The sequence below is a fragment of the Aythya ferina genome (assembly GCF_964211825.1).
Source record: "Aythya ferina genome assembly, chromosome: Z".
In the NCBI taxonomy this organism is placed as follows: Eukaryota; Metazoa; Chordata; class Aves; order Anseriformes; family Anatidae; genus Aythya; species Aythya ferina.
Genome location: NC_140299.1, coordinates 4129462 through 4155412, shown reverse-complemented (window position 1 = coordinate 4155412; position 25951 = coordinate 4129462). Strand labels below are relative to the sequence as shown.

Genomic DNA, 25951 nt, shown 5'->3' with positions numbered 1-25951 from the left:
CATATATATGAGTCCCATAAACCTGTGTGTAAGGATTCAGCTTGGGTTACACTCAGCTCTCCAACGACCATGCTTATGTCTTGGGGATGGGTTGTCCTATAGTGAATCTATCCTCTGCAAGGAGGAGCAAACACTACTAGGACTTGAAAAATCACTTAAGTTTGTTGCATAATAATTTCAGCCATATCTCCAGTGGTCCCCAGTGCTTAGAAACACCACTTCAGCATTCTTGCAGGAGTTTCAATACACACAGCACAGAGGGCAAGTAATGAAAACATGGAAGCAATTTAAGTAACAGCATGTGGGTACACAAAGGACTGGTAATGCCAGCAATGTAAAGAGGGGCTGTGAACTGGGGATATAGTACTTATTCAGTGGCCACTTAGGGAGGAAGAAGATATTCCTGTTTCTAAGCTTTGCACTGTTCTGCTAATTAGGCAGTAGGGGCCAGAGCCTGATTTCTAAAGCTATGGTCTGGGGCGTGGTGGTGATTAGAAGGGGGCTCTGTAGAGCTGCACTGCTCATGTGCTGGGGCCTGATTTTATTTTCTTCCCCCCTTTGATTCCAGCTGCTACAGTATGTTCAAAGATGTAAACATACATTAAATACTTTCCTCATGTTTCTTTTCCATGTGAGCAATTGCCCTGGGGATGTTACGCGACGGTGAGCGGGAGGGGAGGTGCTCCAGGAGAGCATGAAGCTGGGTGTGGTTGCCCTGGCCCCGAGCAGGACGGGAGAGCTCCAGCGCTGGGAGCCTCTGCTCCACGGCTTCAAGGCTTGGCCACAACCCAAGAACTCTTGGGTTGAAGTCACGGCCTTGCCAAGTTTCACATCAGCTTCCCCCTCTTGAAGATAAGAGCAAGGTAGCTTCCTATACCTCTTCCAGGTCTGCTCAGTGGGTGAATCATGGCTTGGGCTGTCCATGGGACTGCTTGCTCAGTGGTTGCAAAATATGGAGGTGATTGCAAGTGTTTGATCTGATTTCAACTGTTCTGTGCCTGGGGATGGAGTGGGATGAACCACGACCACTTCTAGACTGGTAAAGGCTCTGTTTTGTTCTGGTGAGGGGAAACAAGGAGCCCCAAAGATAACCTGCCCACCTGCTGCAAGCCCTGCAGGCACTGCTCTTGGTGCTGCTTTCTTCCCATCTGCAGCAGGGTTGCTCGAGCCCAGTGCCCTTGGCATCCCTAGAAGTTCCGTTTCTTCTGGATAAAGGCAAATGTGCTGTGAGTTTGGAATGGCACTGAAAGCGTGGCACGAAATGCAAAGAAGCAATCCATCAGCATTCCCTGCTTGTCATGTAGTGTTTAACAAGCCCCAGATGAGTAGTGGTTCCCTGGTTTTGTTTTTATTTCCTTCCCCCCTCCTCCTCCTTTCCTTCATTTGCTACTCTGTCTAGTTTTCTGTGTCAGCAAACACTTCATTTCCCACCCTCCTACCCCACTCCTTTCTTTAAACATAATCTGATAAAGTTTCTTTGGAGCTTCCATCATATGTGCAATGTCCTGCTGCAGGGGATGTTAACTCATTTATTTATTATTGAATTTTTTTTTTTTTTTTTTTTTTTTGGAGAGGTTGGGATGGGTGAATGCATTCCGTTGTTGAGAAATAAGTGCCAGCAAGTCAGTTGGAAGTAAAGCTTCCTTGTGGGCAGCCAGAGGAAGCTCTGTCCTTGGATTTTCTTGCAATCTCCCCCATTGCTTGCCTGCAGGTATATGCCATTTCTCCCCAGGAAGCAGTTTTAGCACCTTTTCCCTTGAAATTCTATTCGTCTTATTCCTTTCCCCTCCTTAGCCACCCACAGGCAACTTTCTCCTCCAGTTCCCCCTTCTTGAGGACTCTCATTCATTTTTTTTTTTTTTTTCCTCTTTGGACCCCTCCTTCTTCCACAAGATCACAACCACTTCCACCCCCGCTTCCTTCCCCTTCTTTGCATCACTGACTGCACATTGCACTTTCCCTCCAGGTTCTCATGTGCATTCGCATCTATTGTCGGATTACCCCCGCGCTGTACTCTCCCCAGTGACTTGTGTGCATGATCATCCAATTGCTCAAAGTGTGTGATTATTTCCCCTTTGCTAAGGGCATCCCTGCATGAGTCAGCTCTTCCTATTGCAAACCGAACATGGCTTGGGGAGTTGGTGTAAGTACTTGCTCCCTGCACTGCAAAGGGCTTAGCAAGGAGGAGAAGGCACTTGTGCATCTGCTTGAAGTGCTAGGCTTTGATTTCATGTCTTTTTTTTTCTTTATTTTCCAAAGGATGTAGCCCCTTCAGCCTGCGACTGTTTCTGTGTGGGGTTGGTTCCCACCCTTGCTTAGGGAAGCTTTGAGGCTGCTCTAAATGATGCTGGTGGCAGGTCCCTGAGGTGCACAGCAGTAGAAGGAGATGAAGAGTAAGGGTATGTATCTTGGTCTCTGCCCTGGTCATGGGCTATTAGGAGAGTCCCAGAAACACCAGCACAGTCTTCTGTGAGTTGTGTATAGTGGAACCTGGCTTTTGAGCAGGGGAAGAGACCACTTCAGAGCTGCTCTAACAGGCATGAGGTACCTGGTGGTTTTAGTCTTTCTGTACAAGCATCAGGGTGCAGAGTTGTACAAACTCAGATCTTTGATCCCAGGTTTCTTTTTGGCCAGCTTCTTTCTACCACATTGTTGAAGGCGCAAGTGAAGCAGCTGTGATTTGGTGCCCTCCCACCACAACCATCCCAGGCTCCCTCTCCAAAGGAGAGCAGGAACGAATTTCTTGAGAAAAACTTCAGAGCTTCGGAGGCCTCTTTCACCATGAGCTGAAAACCACTCAGGTTCATCTCCGTCCTTGAAGATTCCTGAGATGCTTGGACTAGGAACTGAGTCTTCTTGGGCCTCTGTGTAGTAAACTGGGGGAGGCAGGTCACACATAGAGATGAATCATTCCTCACTGTGAAGTGTGGGGAGTGCTTGGATCCGAACTCTCACCAGTCCTTTTCCAAAGCCTGTTGAAACAGTGTCCGCCTCACATCGTGTCATTCATATCTTGTGACAGGAATAAAGCAGGGTTTTTCTTCCAACTTGGTGTTCTGCCTGAGCCAGCTGATCCCCATCCTTCACTGTCTGTCTGCTCCCAAAGAATTGTGACTTTTTTTTGCATGTAGCCAAGTATTTCTTTAAGAAGCATGCATCTGTCAGCAAAGGGATGGGTTGGGGAAATGTGAACGGCTTTTACTGCCTAACGCAGAGTGCCAAATGAGGAAGAGTTGCTGTATTTGATTAGCTGACACATGACCAGGGCTTGTGGAGGCTGTCTGTGTCAAGGACTGGTTTTGTTTTGTAGCAGTCCCTCCCACGGGTGAGTTTTGCTGGCCCTCTGTGACATTTCCTTGTTCCCTCATGCTGCACCTCTCTCATCAAAGCATGACAAAAATGTCCCCTCTGCTGGTTTGGGGATTGAGGAGATGCTGTAGGGCTTTAGAGGGAAAGAACAAGAACCAAAAAAGGCAGCTGGGGGGTCTGGCTGGAGGTCCCATGCTCCCCGCTGCTGAACTGCAGGACTGGATGGGTGCTGCTCCCAGCAGCCTCGTAAAGGCCTGGCCAAGTCAGTGCATGCTGGTTGTGTTTTGAAAGCACCAGGGCCTCCAGGCTAAAAGAGATGTGCTAGAGACGTGACATACTGGTGTATGCATCCAGAGCTGTGAGTCTCTGTGCTGCTTGTGTCTTCATTTGCAGAGGTTTGGGGATGCACAAGAGTGTCAGGCCTTCATGCATTCATTCGTGTTCCTCCAGCATTTACTTCTGCATGCAGTGCTCCCCCTCCTCTCCTTCCAGGCATGCCTGACCACAAATACCTTCTGATTAACCTCCAGCTTTTTTCATCTTTACTCCCTTTTTAACACAGATGCACACCCAGCTATTCATCTTCAGGTCAGGTCTAATCCTTCGCATGCTTCATTCCCAGCTGGGCTCCTCACTGCCCATGCCTCCCCTGCATGGTCAGTGAGACTGCATGATGAACTCATCTTGAGTTCATTTTAATGGAAAGAGGGGCTTCACTTGATGCTCTTAGCTTATTATTATTATTATTTTTTCTATGCTGTGAGCACTGAAATTTGTGAAAGCTGGTTTCTAACCACATTCCTTTTTTTGTGGCTTCTATGGTGTCTAATGATGAGTGAACCTATTGGCTCTTTGCCCTTTGGGAGCCTCTCAGAGATCCTTTTCTTCTGTCCAGATAATTTGAACAAAACTTTTGACAAAAATCTTTAAGATGCATTATTTCAAATTTTTATTAAAATTGGTTAAAATAGCCTGAAAACCTTGAGGGAAGGGTCATGTAGTCAGGCAAGGAGTCTGTGTCCATTTGCATACATGAAAACAGTGTGATCACATTGTCCTTGTTTTCTTAGGAAACCAGTCTAAAAATATCCTGTGTAAACATGCATTGTTTTGTTTTTTAACTCTGAGACTTTTCCAACTCTAGAGACTTAAAATGATTCCATTTGATACGTGACCCCGGAGGACAAGTCCAGTTAGCTGTATTTTCATAAGAGCATTATTTTCCATTTCTTGCCATGACCTCTAATGTGAATTAGACCATTGGCACTTGGCTCCTTCATCTCAGGACACAAAGTGCTATTTGTACATCGTGATTATATTTGGACTCTGGGCTGCAGGCTATCAGGAGAAGGATTCTCAAGCTTTTATGTGCACACCAGTAGCAGGATGTTGCTTCTGAGTAGGCTGTTTGACCTGGGAAAAGTTCAGCTGTTCTGGGGTAGTATCACCTAAAACCATTCCCCAGAGCTATGGGCTCACAAAAAGGGCCAGCGGAAAGGCTAGGGTGTCTTACTACTGAAATGAGGTTGCCTGTTTCAGATGTGGCCTGGACTGTGGCTTTGTGGAAGCCAGAGTTGCTGAAGATGAGGATGTGGTCATTCGAGATGAACAGTCAATTGCAGCTGCATTCTCAAAGCTAAGTGTGTCTCTGCCAGGCTCGTTTCAAGATGATGCATCATGTTCCTCTTGCGAATCAAAGTCTACTATGGTGGGCTATGTACGAAGGCAGCAGAAGAGACTGTCCTCCTGCAAGAAGTCCACAAACTCCGTGGAAATTAAAGCAGGAGAAATGAAAACATCTCGTCTCTTGGTACAGTATGTGAAAGAGACTAATAAGATTAATGACTCAGTCAAGGAATCTGTCACAGGCCGGGGTAACATTCAGCCCTTCGTCATTGTACTGTAGTTGCTTAACCATAACACAACTTAGCCTCCCAGATGGTGGCCTGATCTTAGAGTGCTGGCTTCTGGGAGCCAGTCATCATCTTGTCACTGACATGCGGAATTTGTTTCAAAATTATAAACTCTCTGCATCTTTGGTAGCTTAATGATTTAAAAAAAAAATATCCCAAAGAAGATTTAGGGTTTGGTGTAGCAATGGGAGGTAGAAATTTTGGGGCCTGTCTGCAATCAGGCAGTCTAGATGCTCTTAATGGTTATTTCTGGTCTCTCTGCCCTAAAATGTGGTAAGAGTCAACAAGTCCTCCAGTAAATATTCCTTACTTATCTTTTTATCAGTTTCTCATGGCTCGCTGTCTCACCTGGGTGGCAAGGTTTGTAGAGAGAGATGGTATCTTTTATTGACATCGCTGTTACAACAACTCCACCACTATAAACCCAGGTGGCTCATTGAGGAATTTCAGTGCTTCACAGCCTTGTAGCTTCATGTGAGCCGCTTTTGATCCACATGCTGAAAGATGAGAATCAGCCCCAAGGGGGTTTGCGGGTAATTTTCCCTTGCCCAATGCTCCTGGGAGGAATGCGGTGGCACAAGCAGCCACGCCAGAGGCCACAGCCAGCTCTCCTTGATGGCTGCTTGGCTCTGTTTGACAAGGAGAGGGCCAAGCAGTGGATGCTTAGATGTGTCACCAGAGATCATGCTCTTGCTTCACTGTGGGGGCAACGCTGCTTGTTCCCAGCCACGTGCTTCTGTAACACGCTTGGCAAATGCTTCCAAGGAGGATACATGAGAAATGGTTTCCTCATACTTTTGATGCAGAGTCAACACTAATTCCTAACCTTACTTGTTGTTGTTACCCTTCACTGCATCCCAGAATACGCTAAAATATTGTCCTGGCTTAGGTAGCTTCACTTGCTGTATTTTCAGGTGGGTAATTTGCTAAAAACTCACTCTTAAGGCTAATAAAAATATACCTGAGGCAGATATTTTCCCCCTGGGGAGCAGCAGCACTATCAGGGGCTTGATCAACTGTCATTTCTGCCTCTCCTACCACAATCTTTTCATCTGCAGGGAGAATCCCTAAATCAGTATCCTGTGTGGGGTGTACTACCAGGGAGCTTGAAGGCACTTGTTTTGCCTCATCTTCCAAGGTAACTGCTGCTACTGAATTGGTGATGTGCTTTACTACTTATAGCCCATGTATACACAGGTTAGATGGGGATAATTAACGTTGTAGCTGTTTGCTGACACTGCTTTCACCAGTGCTCCACTGACTCTTTCCAACGACAGCCTCTCACTTTCCCTGGAATATTTTTCTTCAATAATTCATGTAATCATTAGGACGAATTCCCTCCAGCATTTTCTCTCTCTTGTCTTAATTCCATTGCATTATTTGTAATTACATTCCTGATTTGAAGGAGGGGGTGGGAGCCCGTTTTCTTCTGTGACTACAGCAAAGCAATCACCAGTAGAAGGCTGTGATGGGAGAGATTGATCTGTCCTTAGGTCACTAATTCAGGGTGTGGGCAGGAGCTGCTATTAGTCACTCAGGGGCAGTAATTGCCAACGTGCTTCATGGGAATTTGGGAGGTGTGGGGCAGCTCCATGGGAGGGCAGCATGTCCTTTGCTGCTCCCTGTGCTTCTGTTGGCAGACATGGCACTTGACAAAATCATGCTTCATCCTTGGAGGCAACGCAAGGCTTGGGTGCTTGGGATGAGGAGCCCTTACTTCTGCTTGGATCACCATTGAAAATAATGGGAATTTGGCTGTCGATGTCACCTAGAAGGCAGAGAAGGTTTCAAAGAAACAGGAGGCTAGCTTGTGATGGACAGTCAAGTCCTCATCCTGAGTGCAAGAGAGTGACTTACCCTTGGCTTTTTGCATCTGCAGGTATTCCTGTTGCTGATGTGTACCTAAGATTTTGCACAGGTTTTGAGTTGTGAATCTCTTTACAGCAAAACAAGGAAGTAGCACACATTGCTAATCCCTGTCTAAATAAGTCTTTTCCTATTATATTGTGAATTTAGCAGCTGAACGTCACTTCCACCTGCTAAAACAGTGGTGTGTGGGACCATCATGAAGTGCTGAAAAGGTGGGATGGAAATCTGAAAACACCCGGTCATTTTTCTGTCTATCTAGTCTGACTTCAGCTAATGAAACTCTGCATGAGCCTGTGGGGTATGGCAGCTGTGTGCTGGAGATACAAGTCGACTCAGTCCATCTTGGCCACATGGTTTAATAGGCCTCCGTGAAATCCCTGGGTCAGAGGCCATCCACCATGCCCATCTTTGTCACATTGCGGTGATGTGTATCCTGGCAGGTTTTTCTTTTTGTTCCCTCCCCGGCATGGAAAGAACCATCTGCCGGGTTGGCTTTCAGAAGAATTTTGAAAAATACCAATTTCCCTTTGTTCCAAGAGGAGGGGAGGGTAACAGGACAGAAGGGGGAAGGAGAGCCTGACCTAAAACCAAGCCACTGTTTGCAGGGGTTTTAGAATAGCCCGTATTGTGTTTCCTACTCCCCAAGGAAGGGTTGTCCTCTTTCTTCTTTTCTCTTTGATTCGATTCCCTGCCACTCTGCAAGCAAGTCAGAAGCTGCAGCTGCTGCTGTCAGCTGGGAAGGGAGTCCCCTTGTTTAAAACCTATGTGTTAATCCTTGGTTAGAAAAGCAGAAGTGCTTTATGCTCCCCTTCCATTCCCCTGTGCTTCTGCTCTCCTGCAGCTTTGCTGCCTGCCCATGGTCCTTGTCACTTTGTTTGGGTAATCTCTGTATTTTAAGCCCAATCTCTTAGGAAATTGCAAGTACCTGGGACCATGTACCTGCTAACGGTGCAAATGCACTACCTGCCTTTTAGGTCATATTGTGCAGCTAAGAGCTGTTATAGGGACAGCCTGAGAGATTGACTGAAGTGAAAAAGTTAACAGGTACAAAAGTGACTTTTATGTACGTATTGAAACTTCAGATAGTGGCTGACTAAACAGCCCCAATAAGGAACATGGGTAGCATAAAGCTCCATAAACAAATAAACCCAAAGACTGGCCAAAGCAACCAAAGCACAGCTAGTTTTTGAGCACAAGGAAGGAGTCAGAAAGGATGTCAAGTGTGTTGTGAGTTCTGGGATAAAATTATGGGGGACTTTGAAAGTAAGGGGAGCAGTTTTCTTGTGGCTGCTGACACAGATAGATAGAAATGGTTGCTCACTGGGTCTGTGCTTTGTTCCTGAGGAAAAGCCGACAGCCTGGTGGGAGAGGAATTTTAACAGTGAGGTAAGGAGAAAGGAGGATTTGGGCTTTTCCAGATGGAAATGGCAATGGAAGCACCAGGCAGGGTACGATGGGTAAATCAGAGGCCCAAGAAGCTCAGAAAGGAAGTTTGTCAGAAGGTATGATGGCACAGCTTTGAAGGGTGAACGTGAAGGGTGTTCTGAGGTTGAGAGGAAATTAAAAAGGGACAAAAAATGATTTTGACTGCTGCTTTTTATCAAAAATATCTTTCCTAGTGTAACAAACTTCCAACCCCTCAGTTGGAATATATATGTGATTACATATATATATATATCTGTATGTATGTATATCAAAGTCTACAGATACAGAGACTTTTATTTGCTGTATGCGTGTGTGTATATATGTGTGTATATATATATATATGCTGTGTATATATATATACACAGCAAAGTCGTGTGCCTTTTTTTTTTTTTCTAAATTGGTTGGAAACAGAAGTGCTCAGGTACTGACAGGCCAACTTCTGTTCTTACCCCTGCCGTCAGAGCATTTCCAAAGAGTGTTTGTCAATATGTGATAGGTGCTTTATATAAATAAATAAATATATATAAAACACCTTAACCAGAGCAGAGTGTTTAAATATATATATATATATATCACAGAGATGGGGAGGGGGAGAAAGGAGTTGGATGATGGATGGCAGCACCCTACAACTATCATGTATGAACATTACCAAACAGAATATGTTTTCAGTGCCTCCATAAGTGTGTTTTCCATTTTTACAAGTGGAAAACTGAGGTAGAGAGAGGTGTCTTGTCCAGGGCTGCAGCAGGCCCATCCTGCCTTCTACTGCTCCAATTTCACATGCTGACCCCTGTAGCTTGGTGCATCCATAAGGGTCCCAACTCTGCCCATCAGTGGTGCTGCAAGGACCAACTGGGTGCCCCGAGGGTCCTCCTTCTGAAATAGGGTGTCATGGGGGGGGCTGCATCCTGGAGGATTGGCAGGTGGCCGAAAGCTTGCGCCACACAAGCCCCTTCCCAGCAGATCACCTGCAACCTCCACTCCCCATTTTGGGTAGCGGGAAGGAGCTGGCAGCCGCTGTGCACACCCCCCTCTTCCCAGACCCTTCCCCGCCGTGGCCCCTTGTTAATAAAGAAGTGTAATTGGGAGCCCTCCCTCCATCCTGTCTGGTGTGAGGCCATTTGTGTGCTGCAGGGGGAGGGGCAGATCCGGCACTGGGGGGGTGTTGATAGTGGGGGGGGAGGGAGGGAAAACTCTTTTGTTTGTTCAAGTAATTTAGGCCTCAGATGTTTTTTATTATTCTTTCTAGTTTTAAATAAATAACAATAAAACATTCTTGATCAGCCCCTGATAAAGGTGTGCTTCTGGCACACAGAAATCTCAATAGCAGAGGGAACAAAGTGCAATGGAGAAGTGTGAATTTGAGCTTTTTTTTTTTTTTTTTTTTTTTTTTTTATTTCTTACGTTTGTCAGGAGAGATGCCACTAATTTGAGACAAAGCAACACAACAAACGATAAAAATGATTTCTGCACGTTATACAGAGATCTCCCCATCTCACCCCTTTATGTAGTTGGTGTCTGTAACAGACTAAACCCAGAGCCCAGGGTGGAGGCTGCATTGATTACTTGGGTGTTACTGCTGTGTTTGCTTTGCATTCGCTCTGTGCAGCTAGCCCGAGGTGAAACATAGGGAAGTTGCTGTCTTTCTCAGCTAATGAATCTCCCTTTCTGCTTTATATGTACTAGCACATTGCCTTTGGAGTAGAGACTTTCTATTTTTTGTACTAACACACCAACTTTGCTGATGAAGAAGCTCTCCTATGCCTTCTGATCAGTTTCATTAAACTTTTTTTTTTTTTTTTTTTAAATGGGAACAATAAACTAAATAAGAAGTAACAAACACTTTCCTATTTCTTAAGCTTCAGTAAAACTCATCTTTAAACCTTCCCTGGGGCCTGCACTAAGCTGCAAGTGTCTGTTCTGTGATGGGTGGGCTCTGCTATTGAAATGCTTGTGTTTCAACTGTGTGAAAGTTGCAGAAAAATGCACATGGGATAGGCAGAATTTATTTATTTATTTTTTAAAGATAGAGAATAGGGTAATGGTGTGAAAGAATGAATTAGTTATGGCAAATCTTATTAGTGTCCATTGTAAGCAGAGACATATGGGAGTACTTGCAAAATTATTCCTTGTTTATTCAGCTTCGTAACCGAAGCAAATTTTTTTGCATAGTGTCATTTATTTGGCAACTGGAGGGGTGTGGAAGGTGTGTGTATATGTAGCGGGAAGGAGGAGGTGGGGGGAACGCTGTATTGGTATTCCATTAAAACTGATGCTTGGTGCTTTGTTTGTCAGGTTTTGGCAAGGCTTTTTGCTTTGAAAGCCATTCAGAGAGGATCGGAGCAGATGGCAGGGAGATCCTGTTTGTGTTATTTTTGGACATTCCCATTGAAAGTCTCAGATTGTTGTCCTTTTTCCCTCCCTCCCCCAACTCGTGTATGTTTTCCTTTCTTTCTTCCTTCCTTTCCCCCTTCCTTCTTGAGAACTTTTTTTTTTTTTTTTTTTTTTAAGTGTATATTAATAATACAGCATCCTCTAAAAGCTATGTGTGTTTCTGACAAACTAAACTGTGGGCATCTTCTTACTGTCTCCCTACACTCAGAAAAGGTTGCAAAGGGGGCTGCCTCTTCCTGAAGCTGCATTAGGAGAGTAAGTTGGGTAGGGATGGGAAGTAAGGCTGCTGTTTCGGTAGGTTTGGCTCAATAGCAACACTTTTTGCTCATAGATTGGCAGCTGTATCAAGCCAAGGCAACAAGTTTAGATTGAGGGTCTTTGACAAAAACAACTTTGGTGACTTGCGTGACATGTGCTTATGACCTCTGTGGTCTTTAAGCCCTTTTGGTGGAGAGGGCTGGTTGTAGACAGACTAGAAAACTGAACTATGCCCTGGCTCTTCATGGTGGTCTTCCCATGTCACTGGTGAGATCTGTTGGTCTTAGGCAGTGTGGAAGCCTTTTGTTCCACCACTGTCTGTGCCCAGATTGTGCTGGGAAGTGAGAACTTCATTGCCTTGCATACCTGGTGCAAGCAGTTTTCTCAAGCAGTAATTTAGCTTAATATAACACTGTTGGATATGTCTGCAGAGTGTTTCATGTGGAAACCTTCACTGAAGCCCTTTACAACCTTTGTGCAGGCAATCCAGCAAAACTGAACCTGGTCCAATCAGTTAAAGCACTTGGCTAGCCCTGGTCTATCAGTGAGGATGTGCATACACAAAGAAGATGGGAGGTCTTGGCTGGAATCAGTACCTAAAAGTTCAGGTGATTCACCCAAAGCTCATCCAGATGATTAAATCTCTTAAACTAAGCTGGAAATCTCATGGAAACAAGCTTTCTCATGCTCATTCTGTCAGTGGTTATTCCCAGCTAGAAACAGATATTTAAATCCCCAAACCTTTACATCAGCTGATATTAGAATATTTTTATACAGGAAAAGGCTTTACCAGGATTTTAAGCTTTGGCCCAGGAAGCGCAGAAATGTGAGCAAGTGAACTTCTCAAGCTTAGCTGAACTACCCTGACCCAGTAAGACAGTTTGGTTTAGGTTTTGTCTGAGTTCAGGTTGATGATTCATGTCGGTTTTTAGGTTGCTTGAACCTGTATACCCACATCCTCAATTATTTTCTTTCAACCAATGCACTGAGGGAACCCACTTCAGAAAGTCTCATTTCATTTTTAATTGAGTAAAAACTCAAAGTTTGCCAGCTGCATTGCATCTGAATTGCAATGCTAGCTGGAGGAGAGATCTGAATGGATGGTAGCAGGTGACCAAAGACATGTGATGTCATTTGAAGTGCATTTCACTGGATTTTGTAGGATTTTGCTCAGCGGCACTGACCTTTAGGCCTGCCTTATAAAGTTTGGGAGATCACTCTTGCTACCCACTGTCCCAGCCTTCTTTTTGGTGGGTGGATGGTGCTGCCTTCCCCTGCGCTATGCTCGCAGCCCCTGGCAGGGCTTCCCTCGGGGAGCTTCCAGTGATAAGGGCTTTCCTGGTCTGGCACGCTGAGAGCAGAGCCAAGCTACAGCCACAGACTAGACAAAAGGCAAACTCGACCTAGTATTTATGTAGTTACTTAAACATGATTTAACCTAAATAATGCACACTGTGACTTGGCCAGGGGAGGAGGAGAGAGGGGCTTGTTTCTAATGAGCCGGGAGACAGCACAATTAATTACATATGAAAGACAGATAACAGACAGCAAACTGTCTACAGTAGGAAGAAACAAAATACCGATGTGAACAATTAAAGTGTCCACGTGATGGAAGGGTCAGTGGTTTCTCATAGAGCAGGCGGCTGGGTACGGCCCCAGGAGAGCGGTATGGGATGCTCGGGGAGGGGGGTGGCAGGGCCAGCATGGGCTTTCTGGGCTGTCCGCAGTTTTGCTGTCAAAGTCAAGCAGGCGCTTCTGAGGCTGACAGGCTGCGCTCTGGGCATTATTTTCATCACATGCACTTTTGACAGCGGGATTGTTAGCTACTAATCTCGGTGACACACGAGATGGGGAGAGGAGCGGTTGAGGTGGGAAACGCGGAGCAAAGGCTCTGGAGTCGATTCGATACCTGCCTTGGGATGCTGCAGGCCATGAGACAAGATGAAGGAGGCTCTTCTTCCTTAAAAAAAAATAATAAATAATATATATATATAAAATAATTATTCTCATCGCCTTCCAGATGTGGAAGCACAAATCTCAGCTGCAGTACGTAAAGGGGTTTGAAATCTTCAAGGAGCATGGTCAGAGGTTTGCACCCTCACGTCCCCCTCCCCAACTGCAATATAGGAGCCTGTCATAAGTTATCCTTCCTTTCATCCTCCCCTCCTGTGAGCCTGTCCTGCAGTCAGCGCTTGACTGTAAAGATTTGAAGGTAAAGGCCGATGGATTAGCCTAGGGAAGGGCCAAAGGTTAAATGAGCAGGGCTAGCAGCATGCAAAGGGCTACGATTGAAATATTTGCTGAATGCTGACAGGCAACAGAATAGAGGCAGACAAGTGGCAAATTCCTGTTTTCTCCTCTAATTGAGAAAATATTTTGAGTGGTATTCAGTCAGACTGCAAAATGAGACTCTGGGAAAGTCAGCCAGCCGGTCCATACGGGAGGGAGAGGAGGGGAGGACACTTATTGAAAGACCTATCCAGCTGAACCTGTTTCCAGAAACTTTGTGCTTATGCTTATGGAAATCCCTGGAGCCCAATGCTTGCAGTTTGTTTGGTCATTTTTCCCATGCGACTGCAATGTCAAAACATTGCTACAGTGAACTCAAAATATCTCCCTAGGAGAATTTGACCCCTTTCTGATTTTATTTTGCTGTCATAGAAGACTTGCATTGTAAGTCTAGCTTCTTGCATAGTTTGTACCGCTCACAATATTGGTATTAGAGGGGCTTGCATGAAAAATCTGTGTGTTGTTGAGGATCTGGTTATCATCTGTTGGTCAGAAATAAATGAGCTGTTTCAGTGCACAGTGTGGATGAGATATAATTGTGTCAGTAAAACATGACAATCATTCAACCCTTCAGTACATCCACTCTGTGTAGACAATAATCAAGTCAGAACAATTAAACATTCTTCAACAACTTTCTCAATCTGAAATGAGGTTGTGCAGGGAGAAGGGGATTGGGAGCAGCATTTCTCATCAGTGTAGTTCAGGGTGGAACCAAAGGGACTTCATGGTGACCATACCCCTCAGTTGTGTTTCTTCTGTTGGTAAAGGTGGTGGCATCAGTTTCAGCTGTTGCTTATATAGTTATAAAGTCAAAGCTGGTGCTGATGGAGATGCACTCGCCTGCACTTTGCCATTAGCAGTGAGGGACCCTGTAGCAGCACTTGCATGATGCCTGCACGTGGGCACAGTCATTGTGAAAGTGTAGCACAGCCAGCGCGTTACTCTGCAGCAGAAAACTGAGTCCAAGCGAAGAGAGAAATTTTGTTTGGTGTGTCACAGATCAGCTGCATTGACTCCTGATTCAGCTCCTGCTTCAGCACTGCATCTCTCCTGCTTGCTCTCAGACACAGGAGGGTTTGGTGGGACGTGGGAGAAGGGAATTCTGTCCAGGTGTGGCCAAAAGTACCTCACTGGCCTTTCACACCCTCCAAGGGGCGATTTAATCACTCATGTCCCCTCTGCCCTAAGCCTTCTGCCTCACCATTCCCCAAATGCTCCTGCTAAAGCTGATGATGTCCTGAGAAGGTTTCAATTAACATAATTTCCTTTTACTTAGAAATCTGTGGTTAGTTAAGGAGACGAGCAGAAGGGAAAGAAAGATGTAGGAAGAAGCAGTTCCTTGAGCCAAAAAGCAGCATGAGGGTCAGCAGAGTTTACATTTCTTTCTATATGCTTGTGCCATAAAACTCAGAGACTGGCTTATAAAGTGTTTTTTTGGAAAATGCCATAGCCGCCAATACAAGCTGCAGTGGAGGAAGGTTTTGGCAGGGCTGTATCCTATTTGTGGCCAGCAAGTTATGTTGCATTTGGTCCCTCAAAAGCTTATGCTCCTTAAAGATACCCAAGAGAGGTTCATAAGTTTTTTTTTATAGACCGTATGGGCTTGGCTACAGATGTTAGCATTCATCAACAGGTCTGAAACTTGTCTGTTGTTAAGCAAATGGAAAGAAGGCTTGCCTTGCTTTATGGGTCATCTTTAAATGGGGTATGCTGAGGTTTGGTTCCCTTCTGCCTGCCTTGCCTTACACCTGGAGCGTGGATGACCTGGTTGGTGTTATTGCTGCTCCTGGAACAAGTCAAGGAACATTTCCAGCTGCACAGCCACCAAGTCGCTGGAGTGTTGGATGTTCAGCATTGCAGACCTGTGTCTAGTTTGGAGAGTCCTTTATTAGGAGCCTTGTGATGGGAGTAGGCAGCATGTTCACCCACCTCACAGTAGAGAAACTGAGGCACTAACAAACCTCCCTCTGTGTAAATCTCTGTATCAACAAGAGCTGAAAGTGAAGCCCCAGCTCATTCAGTTACCCAGCCATCCTCTTGCCTTTAAATCATGGGTATGTCTTGACCTTCCTGTACCCCTCTTGGTTGCTGCCCGGGTTGCACAAGTGAGAACAAAGTGATACTTGTTTGCCTCATCCAAAGAGCTCACTCAAGCAGGTGATTGTCTTGCCTGCTTTTTCAGTCCCAAAACAAAGTGCTGAAAGTGTTGTCCTGTGATGTAAAACATCCCGTATATTCTCCCGGGACTGAATTTTACTTTCTGAGTGCAAGTGGCACTGAAAGGAAAAGAGGTCAAAATTGCAGGATACCGGGAATAATTCCCAGGTGCTGAAATTAGGAGAAATGTGAGCACTCCTCTGTGCTCCTCGTGGAGTAGGGAGCAAGAGAGCTTTATTGGCTCTAGTTGCAATTGCTAAAGAGCAGGGGGGAAAAAAAAAAAAAAAAAAAGAGCAGCAGGATGAAAAGTCAATCAAAATCAGTTAATAATAATAATTTAAAAAGTTTTTGTGTCTGTGTGTGTGCACTGCATTATATTTGCATGAAGATGTAGATCTTAAACTCCAAAGGGGTTTGCGCCTCAAAATTCATGTGTATCCAGCATGCAAGCTATGAAACCAGAAACATATGGGCTTTGGCTTAAAATGGAAATATCAAGCCATTGAAGTTCCTCTGTTTTGATTTCCCTCTCTGAAAATCAGAGATATGACAGCACAGGTCATCCGCTATGAAAAAGGAGGTAGTTTCTCAGGTCTACAATCATTCTGAACACTGAAGTGATGTCTTGTTTTGTTGCGTTTGGTCCGCTCTAGTTTCAAGTCAAAACTAGAAAAATACAAAGGATTTTGAGTCCGTGATGCTTTTGGTTTTTGTTTGAAGACCCAAAAATGAAAGGAGTGGCGGGTGTGTGGGGGAGGGGAGCGAGACAGGAAATACAAATTGAAACTAAAAAGGAGACATGAAGAAGCCCAAGACAAATGGAAAGTCTGAGCTTTGCCGGGGTGCCTTCAGCTGTGACAATATGAAGCTTGAGCTAAACCTGGAGTGGAGAACTGTGCTTCACGCAGCAGAAACAGAAGATCCTCCCTCAGGGGAATGGTAAGTCTGCCCCCCATCAAAGGTTTAGGTTTCTAAAATGACACCCATAATATCAATATCTTTTATTAGAGTTTTTTGTGTGGAGACCCATACTTCTTTGGAAATCAGTTTTCAGGGGAAACTGAGGCTCAGAGTGTTTCTGTGTTTACAGAGTCTATTTGTACAGTATATTGCTGTTTCAAAAAGCTTAATTTTCATTTCCAGGCTAGAGCTATTATCTAGGGTCTTTTACTTAGTCACTCAGGATTTTGTGTTGAGAAGAACCAGCTTCTGACAAGAAGTTTTGAAACTCACCCAGTTCACAAAGGATTTTTTTTTTTATTATTTTTTTCCTCTTGTCCTGCATGGTTTTTGGTTCTTAGAGACCCTCTTCTTAAGAAGAGGTTAACAGATCCTCCTGCCAGCCCCGTGATGCAGCGTTTCAGCAAAGTAGTGACTGAAAACAAGTCTGGGTAAATGTCTTGTTTGGGTGTTGGTAACCTGACTCAGCAGCTCAGACCTTGATTTTTATCTTCTCAGTGAGTGGGTGGGTGGGAGAGACAGGTGATAACAGTTCAAAGAAGTAGAGTTTCTAACATCTGGGGCCAAAAGGAGGGATGGTGATTTACAGTAAGGGATATGTACCATGATATTACTAATTCAGCTGCTTGCCCCATTTCTGTAGCCTTTTGCAGATAGAGTAGTGGCTTATCCATTCCTGTTTCTAACAGGACATTTATTTGGAGTATTTTAGAAACTGTAAATATGCTTGATTATAAATATGTTTTATCCTTACCCCATGACTCTATTTATTACTTGTGAGGCAAATATGATGGTCAAATATAGGTGAAGCAACATGGGTGGGAATTGAAGGAAAGGAAAAGTTTGAAGTTTTGTTGGTAATTTCTCCCCCAGACTTTGAATGAAAGAAATCATCTCTGTCTCCCCACACCTGCCACCAAAAAAAAAAAAAAAAAAAAAAAAAAAGCATGATTCCTTTTTCAAATGGAATGTGCAGAAATCAAAGCATTTTTCAGGCTTCGGACATCCACCAGAAAATCCACATTGCTTTCAGGAGTTTCATATGAAAATAAAATGGCTTTTTTTTTGCTAGATCTGAGTGAGCATAGTTTTTGTTTGTTTGTTTGTTTTAAACCAATGGCACTGGAAACCCAGTCCAAATAGAAGATTTATAAGGGTTTGGATTTCTCTGGTGGGTTTGACTCAAGCCTTTGAAGCCTGGGGCAGGCCCAAGGAGCAGGCCTAAGCCTAATGGCTGCCCCCCACCCTCCCAGGGATTCAGGGAATTTTAGCCGTGCTTGGTTTCTGTTGCCACAAGCTAGGCTGACTGCTGGCCTTCTGTGCACACTTGCCACATACTTGTCTCTAACTGCCCCAATTCTGGCAGTTTTAGGTCTGGCTGTTAATGGAGAGGCAAATGTCCTGTGGCTTTTCTCACCTTTCACTGCTGGCATGGAGGCTCAGGTTCTGTCTGGCCACCTCTCACATTGGTTTTGCAGCCTACTGCAACTCAAAACCATGTTTGTTTGTTTATTTTTTCTCTCTGAATTTCCAAACTGGATGCCAGAGCAGCTGATAAAAAGGATTTGAAGGAGGCTAAAGGGCCTTCAAACTGCCTAAGGGGAGTAAAATGTAATCTGCTGGCTCAGGTGAGTGTTGCTGACAAGTCCCAGTGCCTGGTGGCATGCTGGTTGTCAAGTGGGGCTCTCAGGGCAGAGGGATTCAGGCCTTCAGTCTGCTCTCACTTCTTTCATGTGTTATACTGCCTGTGTAGTTGTGTTTCCTTGGCCAGCCAGACACACTACCAATAGCCCCTGAGTATGTTCTCCCCCTTGCCAGCATGATTAGGCATGATACAGCACTAGGGAAGCTCCTCCTTAAAGGTCACAATATCCTTTGGTCTTTGTGTGGCCTAAATGGGCAAACACAATTCCTCCAGTTTTGCTCCTAGTGGTCCCATAATAAATAGTTCCTGCTGAAGGTCGAATGATCCACATCTTGATGGATCTGTTTTGTCTGGATTTCTCCAATGTTTGGATGGCAAAGTTTTTGAGGGTCCAGAGGCTTTGTTGGCATAAACCAAGGATTCATAGTTAAAGGCGTGCTAGATTATAGATGTTCCTGAAAATGTATGCTCTGCAAAGAACCAGAATTTCAAAGTGTCACACCAATATTGTAGTCATGAGAAGACAACATCTTCACTTAACCCACTATGTAGGTGCAAAGTATTTTGGAATCTCAGTATGCAAAGTGTAAACATATATTTTATTTATTTATTTATTTATTTTTTAATGGGGTGTTTAGGTTGTTAAAAGCTCTGGGCAGAGATGTGAAAGGAATTCACCTGCTGCAAGCCTGGGAGCAGGCATATTGCAGCATCCGAAAGGGCTTTCACTGGCAGCTGCAAAATAGGGAGCATCTTTATCTCTTCACAGGATTAATCTGTTGGTTTTCTGGGAAGCTGAGACTCCATGAGGTGCACAGTGTTCACGAGTCAGCTTGGATACCATTAGCTCAGTGTTGATCACTCCCACATCACAAATCAAAACAACAACAACAAAAAAAAATCAGAATCACAGAGTCATCTAGGTTGGAAGAGACCTCCAAGATCACCTAGTCTAACCTCTGACCTAACACTAACACATCCTCCACCAAACCATATCACTAAGCTAACTAAAGCAAACTAAAAGTACCAGAAATATTCCCTCCTCCTCCTAAACTCTTCCCAATTTTCCTTACTGCTCTGATCAGTGTCTTATTATTGATTTTATCTCAGTTCATTGTTGTTATTAGCTGGGGAATTCCAATTCTGATTTAATGGTGTATTGGACAGATTGTTCTTGACACCATTCTCCCTTCCTTCCATTCTATTCTTACAGAATAATGTGAGACCATCTCTGGCAAGTCCCCTTTTGTTTAGAAGAAAATCTAATGAAGGAATCAGATTAATTGTTGGCTCTGTGTGCTTTTCTGTTCACTGAAACATCTTCCCATAGTATAGTAAAATCAAATTTAAGGACTTTGGAACTTGACCTGGCAGGTGTCAGCTCTTGGGAATATGAATGTTCAGCTGTAGGAAGAATTTCTGTTGTAGCCACACTGTGGAAGCAATTAGGTAGAGGATGCAGTAAGGTAAAAGGGAATGACTCCATAGAGGTGCTTCGTGGTGAGGTCATAAACCACAAGAGCAGCATGTTGGTCAGCTGGTGATGTCAGCCGAAACCTGCAGTGGAATTTGGCTCCAGGGTGGGAGAGGACTTCTTTGACTGTTGTTGTTGCTGCTGCTTTTAACAGATCAGTTCCCAAAGCTGGAGGCCCTGCTGTGGAGTGGCTGCAGCAGTGTTAAAGGCGGAAATGTTGCTGTGTTTCAGTTTTAGGTGATCTTCTGCTTTCTATTTCCACTATCACAAAGCATTTTGCATTCACAAAACATTTCTTCCTTTTTAAAAGCTGCAAGTAGACTGCTTGGATGGGGAAAGGATCATTTCGTATTGGTAGGAACCACAAATGCAATTGCTGGAAAAATCAATGAAGCCTTTGCTTTGGAGCACCTGGTGCCACACTGTGCATGTTACTTACATACCTGTGCGGATGAAGTAGAAAGATGAGGAGCCTAAGCCTATTTTCGTTCAATAGTTGCAAGCAGAGGAATTATCACAGATGGAAAGAATTTACCTTGCTCAGCTGTAGAATCAGGCTGCTATGTGAAAACATAAGTGTGAATCAGAAGGTACCATCAGCAGGCAGGAACATCTCTTCTCCTCTGTGTTTGTGGAGGACTCAGGTGTAGGCACACTGCTAACAGAAGGGCTCTTTCCCTAATGGTTTCTGCAGTGACACCTTTTCTTCTGGGAAGCACCTGGGGCTTCTCTGTGCCCGCACGCAAACCCTGCTGCCTCTGGAAGAGGAGGTCTGCGCTTCCTCCCTGCTGCCTCTCCCCAGAGGGGCTTCCCCACCATGATCTCATGGAGCTCTAATGGTAATTATCATCATCTCATGGCTCAGTGGTGCCTGCCTTGAGATGAACCAAGCGTATGACTTTTGATACCTATCTCAGTGAGAGGCACATGTTTTCGCACACATGCTTCTCTACTACCCGCAGTTTGCACTCTGCAGACAAACACAAGTTGAATTCTGCTTCTGTTTCTTGTAGGTAAATACACGTGCAACTGGGTAAAAGGACTGGAATGCAATTAAATTCCTTATCACCACATGCACCAGCCTTTTCAAGTGTAAGCAATGTGTCATTGCAAATTAAGAAAAATAAGCAGTAAAAGGGGCTGCAAATGCAGTTTTTTTACTACCTTTTCAGAAAATAGCTTTGCAGGTTTTTTTTTTTAATTATTTTCCAAGTTAAATTTTGTCTTTTTTAATCTCGAGGTTGTCATTTCTGCTTGGAAAACATGAAATTTCTGTTATTCCCACAGCTTTGCTCCCAGACTTTCTCCTGAGCCTGGCACAAATCTTTGATGATTGGCCATACAGTTTCTTGAGCTTCTATCTTTTCTTTTTCCTTCTAAAGTAATCTCTGCACTCAACAATTTGCAAGGTTTGAAACTTGTGTGTGTTTAGGAAAGCAATGTGGAAATAACTGGGTGTTTCAGGATCTTTTTTTTTTTTTCCTTTTTTTTTTTCTTTTTTTGCCCTACTGATTTTGCAGGGTCAATAGCTTTAGAAAGTAGTATGGATCAAAACCAGGGCAAACCTGCAACTCCCCCCACACCCAGCTACATCCTTTCTTATCTGCTTCTGTTGCTTTATTGGAAAAAAAAAATAAAAAGTGATTTGGAAAGTTAAGGAAAAACTCAACACATTGTATTCTGCAGAGTTTTTTCTTTCTTTTTTCTTCTTCTCCAGCCTGGGTCTGGAGAGAAGCCCTCCATTTTCCTTCTCTGGCTGGGGTTTCTCAGTGGGAAGCTCCTTGCTGGAGCGCGGTGCCTCCTTGCCAGGGGAGCAGCACATGAGCTGATCCCTCTGAACAGGTTAAATAAACAGGAGTGTGTTTGGGTTAATTGTCGCTGGTTCTGCTGCTCTCCATTACTGATCTATCTGGGAGTCTGGCCAAGGAGCAGATGTGAGAGACAGCATCATCACCTCCCTCCTCGTCCTCATTGTGTCTGGCTTTATCCCTCTTCTTCTTCCCCACTACACCCCCTACACTTTTTTTTTCCTACCCCCCTCCCCCCCTTGGCTGAGCAAATAGGCCAGATGGCAATGAGGGGAACAGACAACAAGTGAGCCATGGCATATGGGCAGCCTGTTTAATTTCAGCTCCTGTTGGGAAGTCGCTTGCAGGGAGATAAGTTACAAAAGCAGGAGACGAGGAGGAGTGGGAGGAGAGGGGCAGGAGGAAGGGGCGACCCTTTTGGGGATGAAGCAGCCCAGCTGAGGGAGTTGGGGTGCAGAGGACCGAAGCCCTGGCCACATTCCTGATACAAAGCTGTAAATTAGCTGTTTCCATGTCAGCTTGTCTAGGAAGCTTGTCAGCTGCAGACAGGGAGGAAAGATGGAGATGTCTGTCCTCAAATGAAGAGGAGGAAGTAGCTCCAATTTCCACCTCGCCGCACTCCCACAGGCAAGCTCACTGCCGCTGGGAGGTGGGATGGGGAGAAGTCCTCCCAGCTGCAGGAGAGGAGTCACATTGCCCATGGTGGTTTTTATTTGTGCATCTGTTTATGTAGGATTGCAGGAGTGCACGTGCCTCTGCTTCTGCGGGTGCATTGTGCTCATACACTGCCGTGGGTATTGATGGCACATCACTGTGGGCTTCTCTGGGGGTAAAGGCATTGCTTTGTGGGTTTTATTACAAAACCAAGTAAACTGACACGCACAAAAAAAATAAAAGGCAGCTTAGTAGTGATGTATCCTACAGCTGTTCCCTTCCCCTCCTTTCTTGGTGTTCATTTTATCCTGTTTTACTTTTTGAAGTCAAAATGTCAGCTATGAACTTCTTGCTATCTATTCACACAGGTTTGGGTTTTGCTGAGGGCCACCACAGTGGTTCTTGCCCTGAATGTGTCTCAGTGATTTAGGGACAAAATTAGACTTAATTGCACTAATTTGTGTTTGTGCAAGGCTTACTGGCTTCATTTTGATAATTGGGAGTTTTGGAGATGGAGTGGTTGATTTTTCTTATTTTTTATAAGTGTGTTATTTTTACATCAAAAGTGCATTGAGATGTAGTTGCCAAATGTGTTTGGGAACTCAAAGCTTTATTCCTGTTGATGCTCAGTGAAGTTTGGGATTCCTTGGTGCCTGCTTCCATCTCTGAAAACTGTCCTGGCAGCATCCTTAGTGGTGGAGTGGGACCCTGGCTCTGCACGCCCATGAATGGGATTCAGCCATGAGCTCCGTGCTTGTCATTGGCAGGGTTGGAAACCCCTACAAACCAATTAGGTCTGGAAATATCAAGCCCTGTTGGCAGAATAGACAGCCCTGAATCACGGTTGTGCTTTACACCTGCACAAAGAACTTCTTATAGGACATTAATTCTGCAGAGAAGTTTTTATTTGCTGGAGAGACTGTGGAGAAGTGATTATGCATCACCAAATTGGTGGAGCAGAATTTTAACTTCCAGCTCAGGCATTCCTCCACTGATTAGTTGTAACATGAATTGAAACACCAGCCTATGATTTATTAGTGAAATATTTAAGACAGATTGTTAAATTATTCAAATAGCAGAGTTTAAAGCAGGCAAGGAAGACAAAAAGAAAGAAATCATCCAAATAAGAGCTTGGCTTTCCTGAATTTGAAGAACTTAAATTTGCACTCACTGGATAGATGAAACTAAAATGGCTATTTCAAAGAGAAGAAAAACACATTTGAGAATGAAAGACTTTAGCCTTATTATCTCACCATCAAACTTAACCTTGAATCTTTCTCCATCTGATCCCTGCAGACTCTGTTCTTTCAGCATTGATACAAATTGCTGCAGCCCTCCATCCTTTCCTACCTCTCAGCTACCGCATCATTGGGCACCTGCCCAAGCTGGCTGCAGTTTCCCTCTTTCTATGAATGATAATGGAGAGGCTTTTTGTTTTACTGTTGATAAACCAGGTGGGGACCTCTCCAGTCTTCCTGTGTGGGGTTTGAAGGGGTTTGAATATCACCTCATCTTCTCTTAGTGTTTTTGTTTGTTTGTTTGTTTGTGGAGCCTTAGTACTAAGTTTTCCATCTTTTGAGGAAAAAATGTGTTGAAATCAGGTCCTAGGGAACATTTATTGTTGTTTTCAGTTTCAGTACACCTAAGTTTCTCCTGATCTGATAGAGATTACTAGCTTCTACAGCCATATCTATTCTGAATATGAGATCAGTGTGACACTATAAAAGCAAAATTGATTGGACTTTGACACATCTTTAGTGAAAACACATGGGAAATATGCATCAAAATCTGTAGACAGCTTTGAAAAATTCAACCCTTTCTCTTCATCTACTCCCATTTCAGCACAAAAAAAGGAGCGTTTTTCAAGTCTGACCTCTTAATGCAAGTGCTCCGTCTTGGGCTCTGCAGCTGAGGAGGAGAAAACTTGCAAGGTTTGACTCTTTCAAATATGTGGCAGCTGAAAAGAAGATAATTAGGACAGGCAAATCCAAACAGTACTTTCTGCAAATGGTATTTATCCTTTTCTTTTTTTTGTCAGTGTGTCTATATTCTACTTCTCCACCTGCCTTCAAAGGGAAGCTGATAAAAAGGATTTGCTTGGCCTTTTTGTTGGTGGTGCCACATGCATGGGGGAAGGGTGCCAGTTGTATGTGGTGCTGTAAGACAGATGCTGCAGGTGAAATTACCCCAGAGGGGCTAATGGCATCCGGAGGAGGCAGCCTATGGGACTGAAGCCCTTCTTTTTCCTATTTCTGTTATTTGGGTCTTTGCTGTGGTGTGGGACCATATCTTTAAGTCTCATAGGTGTGTGCAAGCGTTTATGGAGCAATCAACTCTGTCTGCAGTGGCAACCATCGTGTAATTCTTCAGACTTTTGTAGTAGATTGTGAGAGCCAAAAGCATGGCCAGGAGGGAAGGACGATTGCTTAGATGGGAAAAGCTAGGCTTTTTTTTTTTCTTTTTTTTTTTTTTTTTTTTCTTCCTTGGAAAGAGCCTGCCTGTGTTCTTTTATGCTTTTCAGGCTCAAGGCTGAGAGCGAGCGTGCGTCTGTGCGAGGGCGTGCGCGCGTCTGTACCCATACAGTTGCTCAAGTGGGAAAAACCCACATTTGTGGTTCACACAGGAGGAATTTCTGATGAAGACAACAGTGCTAAGCAGAAAGGCACATCCTGATCTCTCGAAAGTGAGGGGCACGCTCGTGCACACAGGCACACATAGTGGCTGGGCTCTCTGCATAATGCGTGCAAAGCGCTGCCCTTTAATGAACGTAACCTATGGCGGCTGGGATGCAGCCGGCCAGACCCCACCATTAATAAACTGGGAACATTCTTCTCCTTTTTAGTTCCTTTCAATGCCAGCCCTGCGGTTTGATCTCCCTTGAATGCTGCTCCCCCTCATTTGGGGCTCCAATTCTGAGAAGATTTGGTGCATTGTTTGAGGTCGCAGGATGTCGGATTGATTTCGAAGCTTTTGTATTGACTCCGGGCTCCTGAATGAAGCTGTCATGTGTGTCTGTGGTTGGCTAGCAGGCTGTCCGGCTGCAAGCTGTGCCTTCCTTTGTTGTTTAGGCCTCATTGAGCTGAGGGAAGAGGCTCATTTCAGGGTGATTTACCACCACCCAAACACCAGCTGTCTGTTGTACTGCTGCTTGCCTCCACCTTGGATTCAGTTCCCATTTTCCTCCATTCTCCAATTTTGCTCTCCCACTCTACTGCGTTCCTCTGTGGGCTCTTGGGCATGGTTTCCTCAAGACTTTTCGTCACACTTGTAGAACAGTGTAAAAACCTTAAATGCTTAATATGTTGTTCTTTTGAATGTCACTTATGCATGCACCCTCCCCTTCTTTTTTTTTTTTTTCCTTAAAGGTCCACCACTGGGCTATTTGCATTTTCTTCTTGGTGAAGGAGTGAACTTTGGCTCTGGAAAAAATAAAATCACCATGTCCCCCAGGCCTTGTTACTTAGTAGGCAAAAGTAGTGCAAAACAGCAGTGATATCAATTGAAAAGTAGCCACGGAGCTCAGCAGCACCGCTGCAGGATGCATTGCGTGCCCTGCCTTGTGCCAAGTGACAGCAAAGGTGGCCACAAAGGCTCTCTCCTGGGCTGGAAATGCTGGGATATTTTGGGTGGATGGGGAAGGATGTCATCACCTCCCTTACATAATCGTCATCCCTAAGCATGCACAAAAAAGCATGTGGGTATAGTGAGAAAAATCTCAAATAATTTTGTTCAGACAGGACCTTCTGTGAAGCTACTTTATTCGCGATTGCAATGGTGGGCGTCCTGGCAATTAGGA

General features: G+C 44.5%; 1 protein-coding gene across 4 annotated transcripts in view; it reads left to right on the top strand.

Moving 5' to 3' along the window:
• SETBP1 (SET binding protein 1) overlaps positions 1 to 25951 on the top strand; it is a 269874-nt gene that overhangs the window by 20691 nt on the left and 223232 nt on the right. The window contains exon 1 of one of the 4 annotated variants that reach the window (XM_084503658.1): positions 16415 to 16553. The exons of the other annotated variants lie outside the window; for them this stretch is intronic. Within the exon in view, the coding sequence (XP_084359784.1) occupies positions 16551 to 16553 (3 nt within the window). The 5' untranslated portion in view covers positions 16415 to 16550. Of the gene's footprint in view, positions 1 to 16414; positions 16554 to 25951 lie in introns of those variants that run through there. 4 annotated transcript variants of the gene reach the window in all.